General features: G+C 34.9%; 3 protein-coding genes across 4 annotated transcripts in view; 2 read left to right on the forward strand and 1 right to left on the reverse strand.

The window, feature by feature from the left end:
• The window catches only part of ft (cadherin-related tumor suppressor fat), a 173,761-nt gene extending 163,151 nt beyond the window's left edge, over positions 1 to 10,610 (forward strand). The window contains exons 8-9 of the mRNA XM_077430468.1: positions 1,719 to 7,074; positions 7,163 to 10,610. Coding sequence (XP_077286594.1) covers positions 1,719 to 7,074; positions 7,163 to 9,827 — 8,021 coding nt within the window. The 3' untranslated portion in view covers positions 9,828 to 10,610. The remainder of the gene's footprint in view (positions 1 to 1,718; positions 7,075 to 7,162) is intronic.
• Positions 10,611 to 10,747: 137 nt separating this feature from the next.
• PIG-A (phosphatidylinositol glycan anchor biosynthesis class A) lies at positions 10,748 to 12,355 on the reverse strand. The gene is made up of 2 exons (XM_077430655.1): positions 12,271 to 12,355; positions 10,748 to 12,141 (listed from the first exon to the last, which is right to left on the reverse strand). Exon 2 carries the CDS (start codon positions 12,131 to 12,133, stop codon positions 10,814 to 10,816), a length of 1,320 nt encoding a protein of 439 aa, XP_077286781.1. The 5' UTR covers positions 12,134 to 12,141; positions 12,271 to 12,355; the 3' UTR covers positions 10,748 to 10,813.
• A 2,535-nt stretch (positions 12,356 to 14,890) lies between these two features.
• Positions 14,891 to 21,056, forward strand: part of oaf (BRICHOS-like domain-containing protein out at first) — a 62,138-nt gene continuing 55,972 nt past the window's right edge. For both annotated transcript variants that reach the window (XM_077431274.1, XM_077431275.1), the window contains exons 1-2: positions 14,891 to 15,145; positions 15,842 to 15,955. In XM_077431274.1, coding sequence (XP_077287400.1) covers positions 14,933 to 15,145; positions 15,842 to 15,955 — 327 coding nt within the window. In that variant the 5' untranslated portion in view covers positions 14,891 to 14,932. The remainder of the gene's footprint in view (positions 15,146 to 15,841; positions 15,956 to 21,056) is intronic.

The raw sequence follows: 21,056 nt of genomic DNA on the forward strand, positions 1-21,056 counted from the left end.
TAATTTGTGTCGAATGCAAATTCTGTCTAGTGTGTCGTGATTTCGAATAATGGGGAATTGCAAGAGCTTTGGCGTGTGGTGGCTTCTCGCCCCCGTGTCTTTGGGCACCCGAGTGAAAGTTGCACGGAAGCTGTGAGCCAGATTGATTCTGCGAAATCGCATTTTGCATAGCGGCACAGTGACCCTCGCCCTCGGCGTGCGAGAGCCTCCTCCGGCACGTTGAACAGACCTTAAGGAATGCTCGCTTGTGAGAAAAATCCTTTGGCAACAATAGCAATGCTCCAGCATCACGATCCGCAGCAGAAATAATGCACAATCAGTTTCTAATAATCTGCAACAACGAATTTAGCCTTCCTTTTGCCATATCTATCGTCGTGTTATATAATTGTTCACGTTTTCGCGTTCCCGATCAGCTAAGGCTTTCTGACCTAGATGTGTAAGCATATGTATAATATAATATTATCTACATACACAAATTCACTCTATGAAACATCAACTCAACACAATTGAACTGAATTGATTATGCTGATTTAGCGCTGCAGTTCGGAAAACATCATATTTAATGTTTTGCGAAATATTTCTCGAGATGAAGAAAAGTGGACTTTTGCCACTTTCAAATATAACGGATCATATGTATATTTTTATTTTAGTCGTCTCTAATTTCTATAGTTATTATTTTTTTTCTTTTCTGTTATATTTTTGACCATTGTGACGCATTCGAAATTCCTGTAATGCCACAATGGTCCAAACTTTAAATAAATACTTAAACTACTCATAAAATGTAATTATCAAAATGTCTTTTTATATAACACTGCTAGTAGTTTAATTTACGAGTTCATTATTTTCTTATATCAGCAAGTGAAATATACAATATGTGTATGTATGTAATACAATATACATAGTATGCATATTGTATTACATTTTGTATTGCTTTCAACCTACATACATATGTAATATCTATTTTATATGATTGTTCTCTTTATGCTTATGTTTAAGATTTCAAGCATATTTCATTATTACTAACGGTACGTATGTATGTACATATTTATAGATGTACGTATCTCCAATGGTTTACCGTTTCTTTCTGGAGGAAAAAACGTAGATTGCAATTAAAAATAACAGAGTGAAGCTAATAAAAAGCTTGTAAAAAGGAGCTATGAATAGGATTTATTCGTGGGATGATTCAGGATGATGATGTACGTAGCAATATTCCAAAATATCCAGGATAGGAACGATCAAAAACCGTCGAAACGAACTAGTTTCAACAAGATTTGAACTTTGTACCTTGCTTTTTCAACGTTCGCTCTTCCGACCAAGTTATCTCTATGATTATATTGTGTTGAGCAGCCGTAAATCAGAGATCACTCGCAACATTAAAATTATTTGCATTTAAAAAAGGTCTCACAGTGCAAAATCTGTTCCCATGTACTTATGTAGATAGCTCCACCACCGTTTCTAAATTACGTTATGTATGTATATTACGAATTGTATAATGAATAACTAATTAATTAATTCAGTTTAATAATATGGAAACGTATCAATTTCAGTTCAAATTATGCAATTTTACATTTGTTAAAAAATATTGTACATACATAGATGTTTTTATTTTTGCTGCCACTATAACAATCATACTAATCTGATTTCTTTTAAGTATATGTAATTAATTGAATAAAAATATAAGTGATCCGTGTATTAATGGAGATGATGATTGTTTTCAGGTTCGCCTCCATTGACTGGTACTGGCACAGTACGGATCGTGGTACAGGATGTCAATGACCACAGCCCAGAGTTCGCACGTCAGTCCTACCGCACGACTATTGCAGAGAACATGCCCGCTGGTACCGTGGTGCTCACTCCCATCGCCACAGACAAGGATTCTGGCATTAATTCTAAAATACGCTATAGTCTTCTCGGCGATAAAGTGGACAGATTTTACATCGATCAAGACAACGGAGTTATTTCAACCGCCGTCAGTCTTGACCGCGAGGAGTCTGCCGAGTATTACATGACACTCATGGCTCAGGACTGCTCTGCTACTGATCCTCGGGCAACTACTGTCAATCTCACCATCATCGTCCTAGATGAAAATGACAATTCGCCTTCGTTTAGTAGTGCTCGCTACTTGGTCAACATACCAGACAACATCGACCCTGGACAATTCGTCTTCGGGGCCAAAGCCAACGACGCCGACATCGGACTCAACAGCAAAATAGAATATTCCCTCAGCGGAGAAGACGAATCTAACTTTGTCATGAACAAAGAGACCGGCGTTATCAAAGCTTCGGATCGTTTGAAATTGAATAAAAAAGGAAGCGATAAAATATTCAAACTTACAATTAAAGCTTCAGATCACGGCTCGGTGCCGAAGTACGCAATGGCCGAACTAACTGTTATGCTCAAGTCGGCGCACTTGTTTCCCAGTTTTGTTTCTTCTCCGAAGACTTATTTTACATTGAAAGAAAATGTCGCAGAAGGGAAGCTTGTAACTAAGTTGAGCGCAACGTCTCCCAAAAAGGGCACGGCTGGTAACGTTCAATACGCCATCGCTGGTGGAAATGTAGGAGAAGCTTTGAAAATCGATCCCGTAACTGGGGATGTGCTCGTCACGGGGAGAGGACTTGATTACGAAGCGTCGGCACTTTACGAAGTTTGGGTTGAAGCTAGAGATAATGACAATCCGTTCTTGAGAACTGTGCTGGAGCTCGAAATCAACGTAACCGATTCAAACGATAATCCACCTGTGATTGAAAACGCACTTTACAATTCGTCTGTGCTAGAAGAAGAACCTCCGCCACAGCTGGTAGTAAAAATTACAGCTACGGATGCCGATTCAAATGAAAATGGACAAATATCGTATAAACTCGTTGGAGACTTCGATGGAGCATTCGAAATTGATTCTGAAACGGGAGAAGTGTATACCAGTATGCGATTGGATAGAGAAGATATTCCATTCTACGAATTGGTAGTTGAAGCAATAGATCATGGAAATCCCCAACTAACGGGAACTGCGTCTGTTCTTGTCACTGTGTTGGATAAAAACGACAATCCACCAAGATTCACCAGATTGTTCAGTGTTAACGTTACCGAAAATGCTGAAATGGCATCGTTCGTAATAAGGGTAACGAGCTCTGATCAAGATATTGGTCAAAATGGCAATGCGACGTACAGTTTTACAGAAAATCCTGGAGAAAAATTTGTTATTGACCCCCTGAGTGGTAATGTTACTGTTGCTGGTTCCTTGGATAGAGAGCAACAGGATGAATATTTACTGAAAGTTGCCGCTGTTGATGGCGCGTGGAGAGCAGAAACTCCATTGACCATTACAATTCAAGATCAAAATGACAATGCACCTGAATTTGAACATTCATATTACAGTTTCAACTTCCCAGAACTTCAGAGAGAAGTCATGTTTGTGGGTCAAGTCACTGCTACTGATAGAGATAAACAAGGACCAAATTCCGTAATATCATATTCTCTACAACAACCATCAGACATATTTACTGTAGATCCCGCATCTGGAGAGCTGTTTAGCAAGAGGTCATTGAAATACAAGCAAACACAATTGGAATCTTCACCTGAAAATATGTATTCAGTCGTAGTGTTAGCAACTGATAATGGAAAGCCTCCGATGTCATCAGAATGTTTAGTCACCGTAAACGTCGTGGATGCAAATAATAACGCACCTAAATTCGATCTTAGAGAATATTTATCCCCAGTTCCAGAAGAAGCCATCATTGGTCAAAGAATTATGAAAGTAACAGCTAAGGATGAATCCGATTTTGGTGTAAATGCAGAAATTGATTATATTCAGGTTGGTGGAAATGGAACAGATCACTTCGTGGTAGATAAATCTCAAGGTTGGATTTTGGTTACCAAGCCATTTTCCGGCGCTGGCAAAATATATTTATTACGAATTCAAGCAATTGATCGAGGTGTGCCGCCACAGCAAGATGAAATTTTGGTAACTCTAGTTGTGACAGGACAAAATCGCTTTTCACCAATATTCACAGCACTCAGTTATCAAGTGATTGTGCCTGAAAACGAGCCAGTCGGTTCAACCATATTAACTGTCAGTGCTTCAGACAATGATGACGGGCCAAATGGAATGGTAAGGTATACCATATCTAGCGGCAATGAGCGTAAAGAATTTGCAGTGGATGCGGTGACTGGAGCAGTAACAATATTACAGCCTTTAGATTATGACACTGTACAAGAATACCATTTGAATATTACTGCGGAAGATCTCGGTTTTGAGTCACGACAAGCAACAGCAATGTTGACCGTGACCCTAACAGACATCAATGACAATGCTCCTAAATTTAATCAAAGTGAATACAATGCATACCTCGCTGAAAATTTACCACCAAATAGTTTTGTATACAATGTAATTGCCATCGATAAGGATTCACCAAAGAATGCTATAATTCAATACTCAGTTGTGGGTGGGACGGGGAAAGATGTGTTTGATATTGAACAAAAAACTGGAAAAATAACTTCAAAAACCATATTCGACTTTGAAGAATCTAACATTTACAGTTTGGACATTGTTGCTGCTAACCCTGACTCTCCCATGTACGGTTCAACCAAAGTAATGATACACATTACAGGAGTTAATGAATATTATCCCAAATTTATTCAACCAGTGTTTCATTTTGATGTATCTGAGTCTGCTGAAGTTGGCACTAGTATCGGTCTGATTCAAGCAACTGATCAAGATGCCGGTGAAGACGGAAAGGTTTATTACCTCTTTGTCGGATCAAGCAATGACAAAGGATTCGGAATAAATGCTGAAACTGGAATAATACTCGTATCGCGTAATCTTGATAGAGAAACTCAAAACAGAGTAGTGTTGACAGTAATGGCGAAAAATTCTGGTGGAATACGAGGAAACGACACAGACGAAGCACAAGTCATAATTTCAATTCAAGATGGCAATGATCCTCCAGAGTTTCTGCAAAAACTATATGAAACAACTGTTTCAGAGGGAGCTCCTCAAGGTACAATGGTCATGAGTGTTAAAGCTGTCGACAAAGATGTTCGACCACAAAACAATCAATTCAGCTATTCAATCATTGGCGGAAATACCGATCAAGCATTCAAAGTTGATCAACAAACCGGAGATATTGAAACATCCCTTCAACTTGATAGAGAAACAATTCCTATGTATACTTTAATAGTAGGAGCAATTGATACTGGTTTACCTCCACAGACTGGCACCACAACTGTGAAAATTACTCTTAGTGACATCAATGATAATGGTCCAGTATTTGACTCTACTGAAGTGATTGGCTATGTGACCGAAAATGAACCTCCAAATACAAGCATTATGACTTTGTCAGCTACAGATCCAGATTTGCCACCAAATGGAGCACCATTCACTTATTATCTCATAGGAGGAAAACATAAAAATCTAGTGACAATAGAAAAACATTCTGGAGTCTTGCGAACAACAAAGAGTTTAGATAGAGAAATCACACCAGAATTGGAGGTCTTGATTGAAGTGGAAGACAGTGGAACACCAAAAATGCATTCACAGCATTTTATCAAAATAGTTGTTCTTGATCAAAATGACAGTCCATCAACACCAAGATCAGTTCATGTATTAATTCATTCATTTAACGACATTTTACCAATTGGAAAGATAGCAGATGTTCATCCGAATGATCCAGATACAAGTGGAGATTACTCTTGCAAAATTTTAAATGGTCCCAGTCCTAGCAATATTCTCCGTATACCAAAAGGATGCGATTTACATGCATCACGCATTACTTCGGGTCAAGGATACTCTTTATCTGTATCAGGCAATGATGGAAAACACGCTAACGTCGTATCAACAGTCACGGTGGAATTTTTATCATTTGATAATTCTACCGTAGATCAGACCATCACAGTGAGAGTTGAAAATATGACAGCATCCAAATTTTTAGCTCACTATTATAGAAGTTTATTAGATTTGATCAAAAGCAGTTTAGATGCAGATGACTCATTGTCGTTATACAGTTTACACGAAGTAGATTTAGGATTGGAATTGTCAATAGCTATAAAACATCAAGGTGGACTACGACCAAAGAGCTATGTATTAGAAAAGTTAAATAGAAAACATGAAGCTATGGTTCTACTTTTACAATCAACCAAAATTAAAGTAGGATATTCTCCGTGTCAGTCACTTATATGCCAAAATGGAGGAATCTGCAGTGAAGAGATCAGGGTTCACGATGACACTAGTATAACAGATAGCCAAACATTAATTTTTACTTCACCTCTGGTCAGTCATGACTACAATTGTAGATGTACAGATGGTTTTACTGGTTTAAAGTGTGAAAAACGTCAAGATCCATGTTCACCAAATCCTTGTCAAGCTGGAGGTAAATGCAGAAGACAAGGTTTTGATTTCCAATGTACTTGTCCTCCATCAAGAGAAGGTAAAATGTGTGAACTGGAAAGAGGAGATGCTTGTTCCATCAACCCATGCAGAAATGGAGGATCGTGCAGAGAAAGTCCCGATGGTTCATCATTCTTTTGTCTTTGTCGGCCTGGATATAGAGGAAATCATTGTGAAGCTATTGCCGATTCTTGTCGTCCAAATCCATGCCTTCATGATGGCTTATGTGTGAGCTTAAAGCCCGGTTATAAATGCAGTTGCTTAGATGGACGATATGGTCGTCATTGCGAAAAATCCACTTTTGGTTTCAATGAATTATCTTACATGACATTCCCTGCATTGGATGCTGCAACAAACGATATATCTGTTATATTCGCTACAACAAAATCAGATTCATTACTAATTTACAACTATGGTTCACAAACAGGAGGACGATCAGATTTTGTAGCAATTGAACTAGTCCGGGGTCATGCAATATTTTCATTTGGAGGTGCTCGAACGTCAATTACACCAATAACAGTACCAGGATACAGTGGGACATTGGCTGATGGTGAATGGCATAAAATAACAGCTACTAGAAATGGAAGAGTTGTTTCTTTAAGTATTGCACATTGTTCGGATCATGGAGATTCTTGTATTGAATGTCGACCTGGAGATTCATCTTGTTATGCTGATGATGTTGGTCCCACGGGGTGTGTATATTCATAATCACTATTAAACTATTAGATTATATGTACTAAGGATTTCAAATTATTAATTGAATACGTTTTGTTTTTTCAGGACACTGAATTTCAACAATCAACCACTATTTGTCGGTGGATTATCAAATGCTGATCCAGTTTTAGAACGTCCAGGACAAATACACTCTGATGATCTGATTGGGTGTATTCACAGTGTGTCTGTGAATGGACGTGCTTTAAATTTGAGCAATCCTATGACTTCACGTGGCATTGAATCTACATGTGGAAGAACTACAAATGGCCCATGTTTCTCTTCGGGAAATCGTGAACAAACAAATAAAGGATGCGGTGGATTTAATACTTGCTTGGATAGATGGAAAACAGCTTCATGTGTATGTGGAGGACATTTAATTGCTCCCGATTGTGAAAATTCATTGGAACCCATATCAGTCAATGATGGAGGTTTTATAGAATTCGTAATAACAGAAAAACATCGGCGAATGCAACTTCTGGAGTCCCTTTATAGAGGTTCAACTTTGTGGTATAATCACAGACAGAAAAGAACACCGGTGTCATCAAATGCGAACAACCTACCCGTTCAAATTTTATCTCCAGCCAAAAGCATATCAGTACTTTTCAGAACGATTCGAACTGATGGAATAATATTGTTCGCTGGAACCAATAAACATTACACAATATTAGAATTGAGAGATGGTAAAATTGTCTACACTTCAAAACAAGGAATATCAATCAATATGACAGGAAGTCATCCAAATGGAATATCTGATGGAAGATGGCACAATATCACGCTTCATTCACATAACCGTGGGCTTCAACTTCTCATTGATGATCTTCACATAGGAGATGAATTAGATTCGGCTGGAGTTCACGATTTCCTTGATCCATATTTAACAGTATTATCACTCGGTGGTGTAAGGAGAGAATTTTATCAAAATTCAAACCCTGTTAATTTTGAAGGATGCTTTGCAAATTTTAGTATTAATAATGAAATTCAACCATTCAATGGATCGGGAAGCGTGTTTGGTGAAGTGGTTCAAAATGGAAAAGTCTTCCACGGTTGCCATGGTCCAATCGGAATCGGTGCAACTCAAGCACCAGATCCTTTAAGCATAGGAATAACTTTAGTGATCGTGTTCTTTGTAATTTTAATCGTGGCAATATTAGTTTCATTTGTAGTATTCAGACTAAGGAAACAGAAGAAAGACAAAACTGGTGTCCATAGTGGAAAATCATCCGGACTACATTCAAAGCAAAATGGTGGCACTATAATCGGTGGTCCAAATTTAGTCTCATCAGGTGGAGATAATTTAATGGGTCGTGGACTAAATTCTGGTGATCCTAATATTGGATATTTAACTGAAAATGGAGATGTTATTCGTGGTGTGGGAGGACATCATATAGTAGGACCTGAACTGATTTCTAAAAAATATAAAGAAAGGGAAATTATCGGCACAGAACATCAAAGACCTCAACGACCTGATATAATAGAACGTGAAGTTGTTGGAAAAAGTCCTCCATTACGTGAAGATCATCACCCACCACCACCTCCTTCAAATTCTGTACATCATCCGCATGATCATCCGGGTGGTATGGATATGAATTCTGAAACTCCAGAACACTATGATTTAGAAAATGCCAGTTCAATTGCTCCATCTGATATTGACATTGTTTATCATTATAAAGGATATCGTGAAGGTGGTGGTATTAGAAAATATAAAGCAACTCCACCACCAGTTGCTAGTTATCAGCATAAACATCAAGCTGCACAACAACATAGACATGCAGCTTTTACAAGAGCCCCTCCCCAACCTAATCAGCCCACTGGGCCTCGAACACATCAAACTACTCCATTAGCAAGATTGTCTCCAAGTAGTGAATTAAGCTCTCAGCAACCTAGAATATTAACTCTTCATGATATATCCGGAAAACCACTTCAAAGTGCTTTACTTGCAACCACATCTAGTTCCGGAGGTGTTGGTAAAGACGTTCTTCATAGTAATAGTGAAAGAAGTTTAAATAGTCCAGTCATGTCCCAATTAAGTGGTCAAAGTTCCTCAGCAAGTAGAAAAAATCCAGGGGCACCTCCTCAAGCTCCGCATGTAGGTTCTGTTGGCACAGGACCAATGGGATTAACTGCTGAAGAAATTGAAAGGCTTAATTCACGACCTAGAACGTCTAGTTTAGTATCTACTTTAGATGCAGTATCCAGTAGTAGTGAAGCTCCAAGAGGTACGGGACCTTCTCATCATATGCCTCATTTACATTCACCAACAGTTGATCATCACAGTTCGACAACAACAGATGAAAGTGGTAATGATAGTTTCACCTGTTCAGAAATAGAATATGATAACAATAGTTTAGCTGGAGATAAATATTCAAAGCAAGATGATGATGATCGAAGGGGAAATGATAGTGGCAATACTAGTGCAGGAAAGCCACCAATGTTACCCCCTTCTTATGATGGATTCGATTCTTCGTTCAGAGGCTCTTTGAGTACTCTAGTAGCTTCAGATGATGATCTATCAACGCATATGGGAGGTCCATTATATAGAACAAATGATGGCTCACCATCAGCCTCAACAGCTTTAGGTTGGGATTACCTTCTAAATTGGGGACCAAATTTTGAAAGTCTTGTTGGCGTTTTCAAAGATATAGCCGAGCTTCCTGATTCAATGAATGGTCGAGTTCCTTCTTCATTACGTCTTCCAACTAATGGTCCGAAGCCATCAGAAGAATATGTTTGAAATATTTTACTAGTATTTTCCAATGGACATATAGTGAAATTTATTTAGTATTATTAATGTGTAAATATTGAAAATTAATATTGTACAGTGAGAATGTGTATATGAATTGTTTGAAATACCCCATTATTTAAAGAAATAACTTATATTGAAATCTTGTATCAAGGTTTATGATATGACTTTTTATTGTAAAATAATCTTGCCATACTGACTTTATAGGGGGTCTCGTGTAAAAGTAAAATGTACAGTAGTTAGAAATATTCGAATTATATGTAGGAAAGCGAACCTCAATGTATATAGTCGTCAACGTTGTTATTATTATACAACTTGTGTACTCGTACTTAGTCAATTACAGACTTATACATACAAAGTCATACAACTGGCTTATCAAACATACGTATGAGTAATTTTATCAACAATTCAATGTTTTAATTTTATGTAAAATTAACCATGTGAAATAAAAATTATAATGAAAGAAAAAAGTCATACCAAAATTGTACTCAAATATATATTTTCTCTGGAAAATTTGAAATTATGTACAAACATAATTTAACAAGCTATTTTTTGATAAATGTACAAATTTAGTGAGAGTTTATTCTTTTATAAAAGGCCTGTGTCATACAAAATTTTTAATCACATATTTTTTGCAAAACACAAAATAGTTTTAAATAGAAATAAAAAAAATAATAAATAAATGTGCCAAAAATGTAACGACTGTTTTCATAAAACATGGTAGAACTGAACATTTATATAAAATTATGAATTTAAAATAAAGTGTCATAATGTAACACCATTGTTTTATTTTGTTTAGTACCCAAAACATTACAAACTATATAATATGTTGATAAGTTATAACAATATTTTACAAACCACACATTAGCATAAAATATACTAAAAATATAAAAATAAAAATGCAGAAAATTTATAAAAAAGAAATTTATTTTTAGGTTCATTTTTATACACACACTAACTACTACATATATTACATATCACTTAGATTTATTTTTATTATTTATTTTGTCATTTCCCGTCAAATTTTTGGCAATATCAATATTTTTCCTATCTACACACCACTCCAAAAATTGAATGATCAAATAAACCAAGCTCACAACCAATAAATAAGGCCATACTCCACAAGGAATGTAGCTTTTGAGTTGTTCCCCTAAGCTATTTTTCGGTTCACCGGCTACCCGTTTGTATACAATTTCAGTTCTTTGTGTAATATCTATCCAATTATACATACTCTTAACTAATTCATTACACTCATATGGGCAAACATTTCTACTAGATTGTAAGTCAAAGATTGCCTTTTCAAGGCCTAAAACTAAACTATCTAAAGTTGGTTCAGTGAGGTAAATAAGTTTCTCCGGCAACACCTCTGGAATTCCCCCTACATTTGTAGATACTACTTGAAGACCACACGCTGCTGCTTCTACGATTGCCATACAATAAGCTTCAGTCAAAGATGTGTTCAAAAAAATATGACCCTTGTTAAGGACACTTCTAACTTGCGAATGCTCCAAACTACCCAAGAGCGTTATCTGATCTTGCAATCCTTTTCTTTGTCTAACTTCTTGAAGAAGCCACATTTTCGGCCCATCGCCTCCGACAATAAAAGAAATGTTACGATATTTGGGACATATATCAGCCATAATAGCAGCCATCAAATCTACACCCTTACGATAGACTAATCGTGATATTATCACAATCGTTATTCCATCACTGATGTCCGTTCTTTTCGATGGGTCTGGAGTAAAAGAATATGCATCTACAGCATTTGGTATAACTGACACTCTATTACTAGGAACTTTAGCTCGAAGCACCGTATTTTCTTTACCCGTATGCGACACACATATGCAATGATTACAATCTGCTAAAGATAACTCCAAAAATTTGTTAGTCAAAACGGCAGACGTATCAGCAAAACCAAACAGACTGTGATCAGTGAAAACGGTTTTGAGCCCCATTGTCCGTCCCACCAACGACACTTCATGTCCTAAAGCACTAAACGCAGAATGACCGTGAATAATATCAACTTGCTCTCGTATTAAAATATATCTTATCAAAGGTATATTACAAATCATCGTTGGCAATATGCATTGATTATAAAATACTTTTATAGGCAAGTAATACACTTTTAAGCCACATGTCATATATCTTACTCCGACTCTTTGGTCATATGAATGTGTTATTATAATAACTTTGTAGTTGCGACGTATTAAACATTGAGAAAGATTGAAAATATGTTCTTCGACACCTCCCATATTCGGATAAAAAAAATCTGATGCCATGCATATTACGTTGAACATTCTGAGGTCTGAAAATAATAAATTTATATTTTTATAAAAATGTACAAAAATTTGGATTCAATTGCATTTAAAATACATTTGAAACATATAAAACAAATGAATGCAATAATTTTCTAATAGATATAATAAATAAATACCGAAAACAATAGAATGGATTAGTTTAGAGTATAACTATGGAACTGTCAACTAACTGTCAGATGCACAAAATACCAACATAAGATTAATAGTTGAGACAGGTTTTGAAATTAATATCTTATTTCTATCTAAATCCAAATCTTATCAGTGGCGGCTCGTCCTAATGGGCTGCCGGGCTGCAGCCCCTCCTATAAAATTCTAAGATATATATTTAATAATACATTTAATATTTTATTTATTAATGATATTTTTTTTATTAGTTGGATGGACTTAACTATTGGGGCCTTCGACAGAGTAAATATTACTTACAATATCACCCATATCCAAAAGGGTGATATTGTAAGTAATGTTGACCGTTTCGAAGACCCCACTAACTTGTATGGTGACAGATGAATTAAAATGTTGCTGTACTGGCTGTAAAGTGTTACAGCGCCGAGCTGAACGCTGCCCAGCCCGGAGTTTCGGAACGAGAAAGAGAAAGAGCTATTTGCAACTGCAGATAGCTCTTTCTCTTTCACTCACTCTGCCTTTTGGGCTGGACAGTCGGCAGCCTTCGCCTGTTAAACGACATTCATCTGTCAGTTTGTTTAAGATTTCGCGCGCTTGATCTTACATTTGATTAGTTGAATCGCACGATCACAGCTTTATTCGTTTTCGTTACTCTTAATTGGTTGCGTACGAGCCCTCATCAAATCTTCGGTGAGTCGTTTTCATTTTGATAACAGCAAACTTTTTTCAAATCTGTTTAACTTTTTCTCGTAATTTTTATTTAAATATATTAAGATTTTTTTTCTTTTAAAAATGGATGAACAAAAGAATTCAGTAAAATATTTACAAAATTTGCACTTTTCGCGACTAGAACTTACCGAAGAAGTCGCTATAAAAGTATTAGGCTGCCTCACGCCCAATTTAATTATTTCACAGCCTGCAACTAGTAGATCTTTTAGTTACTCGCGAAAATTTAATCCAGACATTTATAAAAAATACAATTGGTTAACGAGATGTACAGAAAAAAACGCGTTATTTTGTTATCCGTGTCTTTTGTTTGGAGGCGAGTCGCCAGGCGAAGCATCTTGGACGAAAACAGGAGTTATTGACTTAAAACATTTAAACGATAAATTTAAAAACACGAGGGAAGTGTCGAACACTTAAAAAATGTGTGTAATCTCACGATTTTGGGAAGCTTGTCGGCGGGAAATAGATAAGCATAACGAAAACGTCAAAAAAAAAATCGGGATGTTTTATTTAAAATTATTGATTGCGTTAAATTTTGCGGTAAATTTGAAATGCCAATGAGGGGACACGATGAAACAGATAATTCAAAAAATCCAGGAGTTTTTCGGGGGCTTCTAGAATATTCACAAAATTTCGACGATTCTTTAAAAAAACATTTTCAAACTTTTTCGGTTTTTAAAGGGACATCAAAAACTATTCAAAATTAACTTTTAGATTGTATTTTGAACGTGTGTAGGGAACAAATAAGTGCTGAAATAAAAAAAGCAACTTATCTAGCTGTTATGGCAGATGAAACAACCGATGTATCGATGCATTGTCAACAGGTTAATGTTTTTCGTTACGAATTAGGGGGTTAAGTTTTTGAAAGGTTTTAGGGTTTTTTTTAATCCGCGTCGCGAAACCAGCAAGAACGATTTTTTTTTAGCAATCCTACTGGAGTACCATCGTATTTTTCGAAATCTTCATCGCGTATGGACGCACCCCTTTAATGGGTGGTGAATTTTGCTAGTTTTTTTTTCAATAATACTTAAATCCACATGTAAGTGGTCGTACGCCAAAAATTGTGCTTATTTTGTCCTGTTATGACATGATAGAATAATTATGGTGACATTTTTTAGACATCTTTTCAGTGCAGCCCCGCCACTAAAAATTATCACGAGCCGCCACTGAATCTTATACATGTTTAAATTAAGTTGACGTTTATTTTCAACTTTAAAACAGTTCAGCAAGCATGATTAATAATCGCTGTCGTATAATATAAATTGAAAAAATATTGCAGACTATGTTTATTTTATTACTACCCTCTTCTTAATCGCCATTCTAAATTGAAAGAATACATAAAATGTGCTTCTTTTGTCAAAATGATATATTATAAAAAATACAAGAAATGTGTGAAATAATATTAAAACTGGAATAAATTAATAAAATTGATTCAAGACTTGGTCTTAATCTTTTGATAAATTAATATTTTTTGATTTTGTCGTCTTAAGCTTTGCTAGTAAAACCAATGCGTATAAGTACTTACATAAGTCCAAATTGGAAAAATTCAAACTAAGTGTTGGAAAGCACTTGAAAATTATTATATTCTTAGTGCTAAAAATGTCTGTCATCCAATGCAAAACAAACAAAATACATAAATGCAACATAGGTAGAATACATGTTCATATCAATATAATAATGCGACATATTTTTCATTGAGTGACAAAATGTGACAATGTGACATTTATTACACTTATCACATTAAAGCCCAGGAATACAAGACGTATTTTTGCGAAACCAGAGCATGGCCACGGGAAAGCGAAAAATATATAATTATACGGCAATGGCTGTAAATTGGACGGTGTTTAGTGTACGGTTTATAGTAGAATACGAATGCCGACTGTCAGTGCGTGTTGGTGGAGGCTGGTGTGTGGTTGTGTCCGATGTAAGATGCACGTGCGTGCCTGCTCTCGTATCGGTCATGTCGGAGTCAGAGCTGGAGTCGGGGTCGGAGTCGGAGTCGGAGTCGGAGTCGGAGCAGTCAACCTTCGCGGTGCCGTCGTGACTCCGTTGGGTTTCTACCTCATTCCGCTTCTGCTGCTAGTGACCGTTCATCTCGCCCAACTTGCCACGCCGCAACTCCTCATCAATGTCAAAAACCAGGTAACTCACTGCTATTACCATCTGCTGTACTCGCCTGTCATTCGCTTCCACGACGCTTCAATCTCTCTCATCCATAGTATTTGTATTGTTGACGAAAATAACCCTTGTGCAAAGGTAAACAATGATATTGCCTGTCAAAATCACAACCTCAAATTTATACTTTCTTTTCAATCTCTTTCATAATTAAATATCTACTTGCATTTAAAACATATACTTGTTGACCAGTTAACATTTTTAAACTTTTTTGTAATTTGAATATTCTTTTATTTTTTAATGTTATTTATTTTCATTGAAATAATTAAGTTTATTAAAATTGATGCATATTCAAATTATCACACATTTCAAAGAGTTTGTGAGATGTCTGTATTTTTTCTTATAACTACATATTCAAACTTTTCTTTCACTTTTAATATTTAATTTCAAAATTTTAACAAATAAAAAAAAATGCATTTTAATACAATTCCAAATACAAATATAATACTACAAATCGTTATACAAACTAACTTGGTTGATTTTTGTATAATTTAATAAATTATTTGTACAGAATTACTTTTTATTTTTTGTTCTTTGTTATAATATATTTAAAGACTATCATGAATTTTGATGTTTTATAACACATATGTATAATATATATAGCCTATGATATTTTAACATTCAATTTAGATGAAATGAATAATATTAACTTTTAATTTTAAGGGTGGAGATGTTGTACAAGAGACGATATGGTCAAATGTTAGTGAAGACACGGTGACATTGGAATTTCAGCGTCCTGATGGCACGCTTATAACGCAACTTATAGATTTCACTAATGTAAGTAAATCTACGTTTTCTAATTTCTTTAAAAAAAAAATAAGAACACAAAAATTTGTTGTACATAAAAACATGTACATACATTTTTTAATTAGTAAAATATTCCATTTGATGATTTATCATATTATGTTTCAGTCTTTTGCAATCAACTGAATAATATATACATACATACGTATGTTTATGTATAATTTTCATTGTATTTGCTTAAATTTAATTGTATTAAATTAACATTTTCATACATATACATATATACATACATACATACATATGTAGTATAAGGCCCATATTGGAGCTTTGTCCAAATATGTACGTTAGCAAAACTTTTTTAGTGTATTGAAAGGATTATATATATATATACATACATATATAGATATACGTAGTGCTTTTCTAAAAACAAAAAGGTGCCGAAACTCATTTCTTGTTAAGCTTTTTATTAAAAAAATTATATTCAAATACCATTGAAATTCAATTCAAAGCAGATTTTCCTATGCTTCGAAGCGAATAAAAAATTAAACATAATTTATCTTAATTTTTAAAAATAAAAGGTACTGGAACGCCGTTCCAGTGCGTTACATTTAAAAAGGCCGTGGTGATATATACACACATATTTATTACTGAATTTTTCTAAATTAATTGTTTTATTAAAATAAAATTTTTCGATTATATCGACTAAAATTGGTTTTTAATATCAGAGGTATGTATATATATTCAGAGAATTCAGGAGGTATATTCAGAGAAGAGAATATTTCACCACTCCAAAGAGTTTTCTAGGACTTATTCCCGTTCAAATCCATTCGATTTCTACCACAATTTCGATTATGTCAACTCACTTGTAGACATTCTGTTTTTTTACAAGCTTTATATTAGTTTCATTGACTGAGTTCTGCCCAGAAAATTTGTGAGTTGATTTTCAACTTTTCCGATCACTTTGACATACGAGTGTTAGCTCTCATTAAAGTTTCTCAAACGTCTCAAAACTGACGCTAGAGGAATTGAATCATTAAAATGTCATCAGAATCGTCCGTCAGATCGACGTGATGACAGCTGGCGGATCGTGAAAGCTTTTTCGCCACCCGTTTGTAATTTCAATAGTTTTATACTTGAACAGTCGTAATTTCACACCATCTCGTATAAACTTAATTCTTCTCATAATATGAATATAATTTTGTATGCATACTACTCCCTTTGTATGTAGGTTTCATACATGTATACTATACGCATGTGTTCGTATACTTATATATGTATATAATTTTTCCGAAACAAAAAAAAATAAAAAGGAAATGTAATTGTATATAAATTTCAGGTGAATGTTTAGCGAGCGGCGTGTTTTTCTTTTTCATTTTATTTTTCCTTTATGGAGGGTTCTCTTTTCGCGTTGTACATTTTGCGTCCATCTTTATCACTGTTTCCGCTCGGCAAGTGTTTACCAACGACAGTGCTTATGCAAAAACTGCTATCGTCTCTTTGTGCTCTTAGCTTGTCGTGTCGCACAATTTTCTCCAACCTTTTTTATTAATGGTCCACGTACCGAACTGGAAATTTACTCACCTTTATACACAAATATAGGTATACGGTAACACATGCAACATTCGCATATCTATAATATGTATACATATGCATTTCGCGGAAGTTTTGCTAATGAAACACTGCACAGGTCGAAGGATGCGATACCTGCTCAATATGTACATACATACATATATATGTATTATGTGTACATCACGAGCAGCTTTGTTAAACTTTGTACCGACGGTTAACGTTGAAATTCGGATTATACTCGTCTCACTTAACCGTCTTCATTTACGTAATAGTTACAGCAAGTTTGGAATTGTTGAATCTTTGAAAATTTAAATTCTACTGAACATACTGTAGTTGGTATTCTGTATATATACATTTTTATCATTTTGTGCACTAGTTTAATTACGTATATTCATTAAACAAAGCACACTCGTGGCAGTTTGAGCCCTTTAAAAATTGTTTAGGCTTGTTTACAATTCCGCCATCACTATGTACGTATAGTATGTTTGATTGTTCACGTCTTATATCAAAATAAAGAATACAAAGGCAGAATATTCGAATTTAGAATAAGGAGCTGTCAAAGAAGGAGGAACCAAAAACACCCACTCTACAATCTTATTCCCTGATACAAGTGGGTGCTTGTTTTTCTTCATTTTGATAATCTAAATTTGAATATTCTGCACTTAAACCTATGCTCAAAGACGTCATTTGGAGGGCGGCTGGGGTGGGCAATCGCCCCTCCCTAGACTTGAACGGGACTATCCATGTATTATTATGAATTTGAGTTAAAATACTAAACCAACGAAAATAGAATATTGAAATTCTCTAGAACATTGTCTAAACACTTCGATTTTTTCAAGAAAAAAAATGTTAACTCCCAAATATATTTTGTTTTGTTGTTTGTCTCGCTTTGAAAGATATTTGTAAAACTCGTTTATCCTTTAAAATCATCTTACTATTAATTTTATTGATAAAAATATCTAAATATAAAAATGATTAAAAGAAATAGTTAGCATTCATAAACACTCATGTTTTAATATAATACACCCCCCCCCCCTAGAAAGTCATTCCTTACTGGTCAAAAACTTTGCCCCCCCCCTGGAAAAAGCTAAAATGACGCCCCTGTCTATGATACCTTAACGAGACCGTTGCGCGCTTGCTAAAATCGCGCTAGATCGTTGGGTGCTAGACTACAAACATCACTTCAATACGATTACGACAACAACACAACCACATGTATGTAATATCTTTAATATACGAGATATATTGTGATCATTCATACATTTTTAAACTATTAACACACCTTTCAAATATTTAAAAAAACGTTTCAAAATCAATTCTTACTATATTTTTTTAATAGTTAATGTTTATCTCGTAAAATAAGTATTTTAATATATAAAACATTTTCGTATATGTTGATGGTTTGGTGCACAGATATTGTATGTATGTCCATATTTTCATTTGTATCGAATTTTAAGTTTGTAGATGCTGGAATTCAGTTTTTCTTTTCAAGGTAATTTATGTATACCACATTTACAAACTTAAAATTTGATAAAAAATCAAAAATGGACATACAATATCTGTATACCAAGCCATCGATATGTTTTGTACATATGTATACAAACTTATCGAAATAGTTGGGAAAACGAGTCTTGAAATATTTGCAAGTTGGTGGAACGAGGTATACCCCTAAATCCTCTCTCGCATCTCTGAGGCACGTTTACAAGGGGCTTCCCGCGAAGATAATTATTTCTGTTAATATTGATCAATGCTTTTATTTCGTAATGACATAATTCAAATTATAGAGGTTTTGATGAGAAATTTATAAAATAAGTAGACCCTGCATTAAGTATGGTTTGGTGATTATTCCGCACAGTGATCTCACACACTTCACTAAAATCTCTATGACGACATATCTGACATCCGAAAATTCCATTCATCGAGAGCTAACCACGAAAACTATCATATTAACGAGAACTCGATTGCCAGATATTCAGTATTATTAACGATTGTCGTGTGCGTGATCGTAATGTGCTAAATAATCCGTTTGATTTTGATTTTTAAATGCTTTTTATTATTACGAAATTATGTTCACAATACATCTTATATCTATTTTAATAGCTACTGATCTACTGATCATTTTCTATTTTACAATTTTAATTTAATTTGGTTAGTAATTACAGTATTATATTATTCTAATGTTAATCTAAAGCATAATAGGAAAAAGAGCTCAAAAACCTATTTACAATCCTTATAAATGTTCATAATACATCTAATACATAATATTAATTAAAGACTATCTAAAGTCGATGACCTAAAGCAGATTGTGTTTAGGTAATCTGTGTTTATACCTGAAGGGTATAGACATTTTGTTGTAATCACCGAGACTCTTCACAAGTGTGTTAGTATGGTTATTAGTGATTCTTTCATAGAATCTACTGGTTAGTTTGTTAGTAATGTCTGTAACAAACGGAATATTATATATAGCATGCAGTTTTTTCAGGTTAGTATATATGGGTGTATTATAAATTATTTTAAGGGATTTATTTTGTATTACTTGGAGCTTGGAAAGGTTAGTATTCGAGGCGTTATTCCATACAGGTGAAGCATAGGTTAATAATGGTAATATGAGCGCGCGATATAATTTTATTTTATTTAGCGTTGATAAAGAACTATGGCGATTAAATATTGGATATATTGAGGATATACCCCGCATCGCCTTGCATTTCGCTGCCTCAATGTGAGGTGCCCATCTTATTCTTTTATCAAACGTTACTCCTAAATATTTTATTACTGACTGCCATTTCAGACTTTCTCCAGAGGGGATTTTCAGATCTGAACTTGGCTTATGTTTTCTAACACTAAAGAATATGGCGTCTGTTTTGGTTTGATTAATTTGAATTTTCCACTTAGTGAAGTGTTCAGTCATTGTTTTAATTGCAAATTCAAGATTTTTAAGAATAGTGTCTGGTTTTTTGCTACTTGTGAAGCAAGCTGTATCATCTGCATATAGGGCTATGTGACAGTTTTTTGGAATAGGTATGTCATTTATATATATGGAGAACAAGAGTGGGCCAAGCAAGCTCCCCTGCGGAACGCCAGCTGCGATTATTTTTGGAGACGATAATTCATTATTTACGCTAACCACTAGCTTTCTACGAGTTAAGTACGATTTGATGATGAGAATTAGGTAGTTTGGTATTTTGTTAATAAGGAGCTTATGAATGAGTCCATCGTGCCAAACCGTGTCGAAGGCCTTTTCTATGTCGAGACATACCATTCCGGTACTTCTCTTCATATTAAAGTTCTTCGTCACGTGTTCAGTTAGTCAAAATAATCCGTTTACCATTCAGTATAGGTTCACCATTATGTCCAGGTTACTCACTATCCATCACAGTGTGGCAAGTGTTAATTTGAGCAATTTAAATAAACAAAATAGATAATTAATTTCATTGCATTTAATAATAATAGTATTCAGAAAATCTCAATGTATGACTGATCCTGTTTGCTTTTTTGCAAACCTCCTTTATTCTATCACTTGGGATTGACTTTTCTATGCTTTGCGATCTGGGATTATAACATCAAT

The sequence above is a fragment of the Arctopsyche grandis genome, chromosome 5, assembly GCF_051622035.1.
Source record: "Arctopsyche grandis isolate Sample6627 chromosome 5, ASM5162203v2, whole genome shotgun sequence".
In the NCBI taxonomy this organism is placed as follows: Eukaryota; Metazoa; Arthropoda; class Insecta; order Trichoptera; family Hydropsychidae; genus Arctopsyche; species Arctopsyche grandis.

Bases quoted from the DNA above. Each gene is read 5' to 3' on its own strand.
- PIG-A (XM_077430655.1), bottom strand. From the start codon at position 12,133: ATGTTCAACGTAATATGCATGGCATCAGATTTTTTTTATCCGAATATG.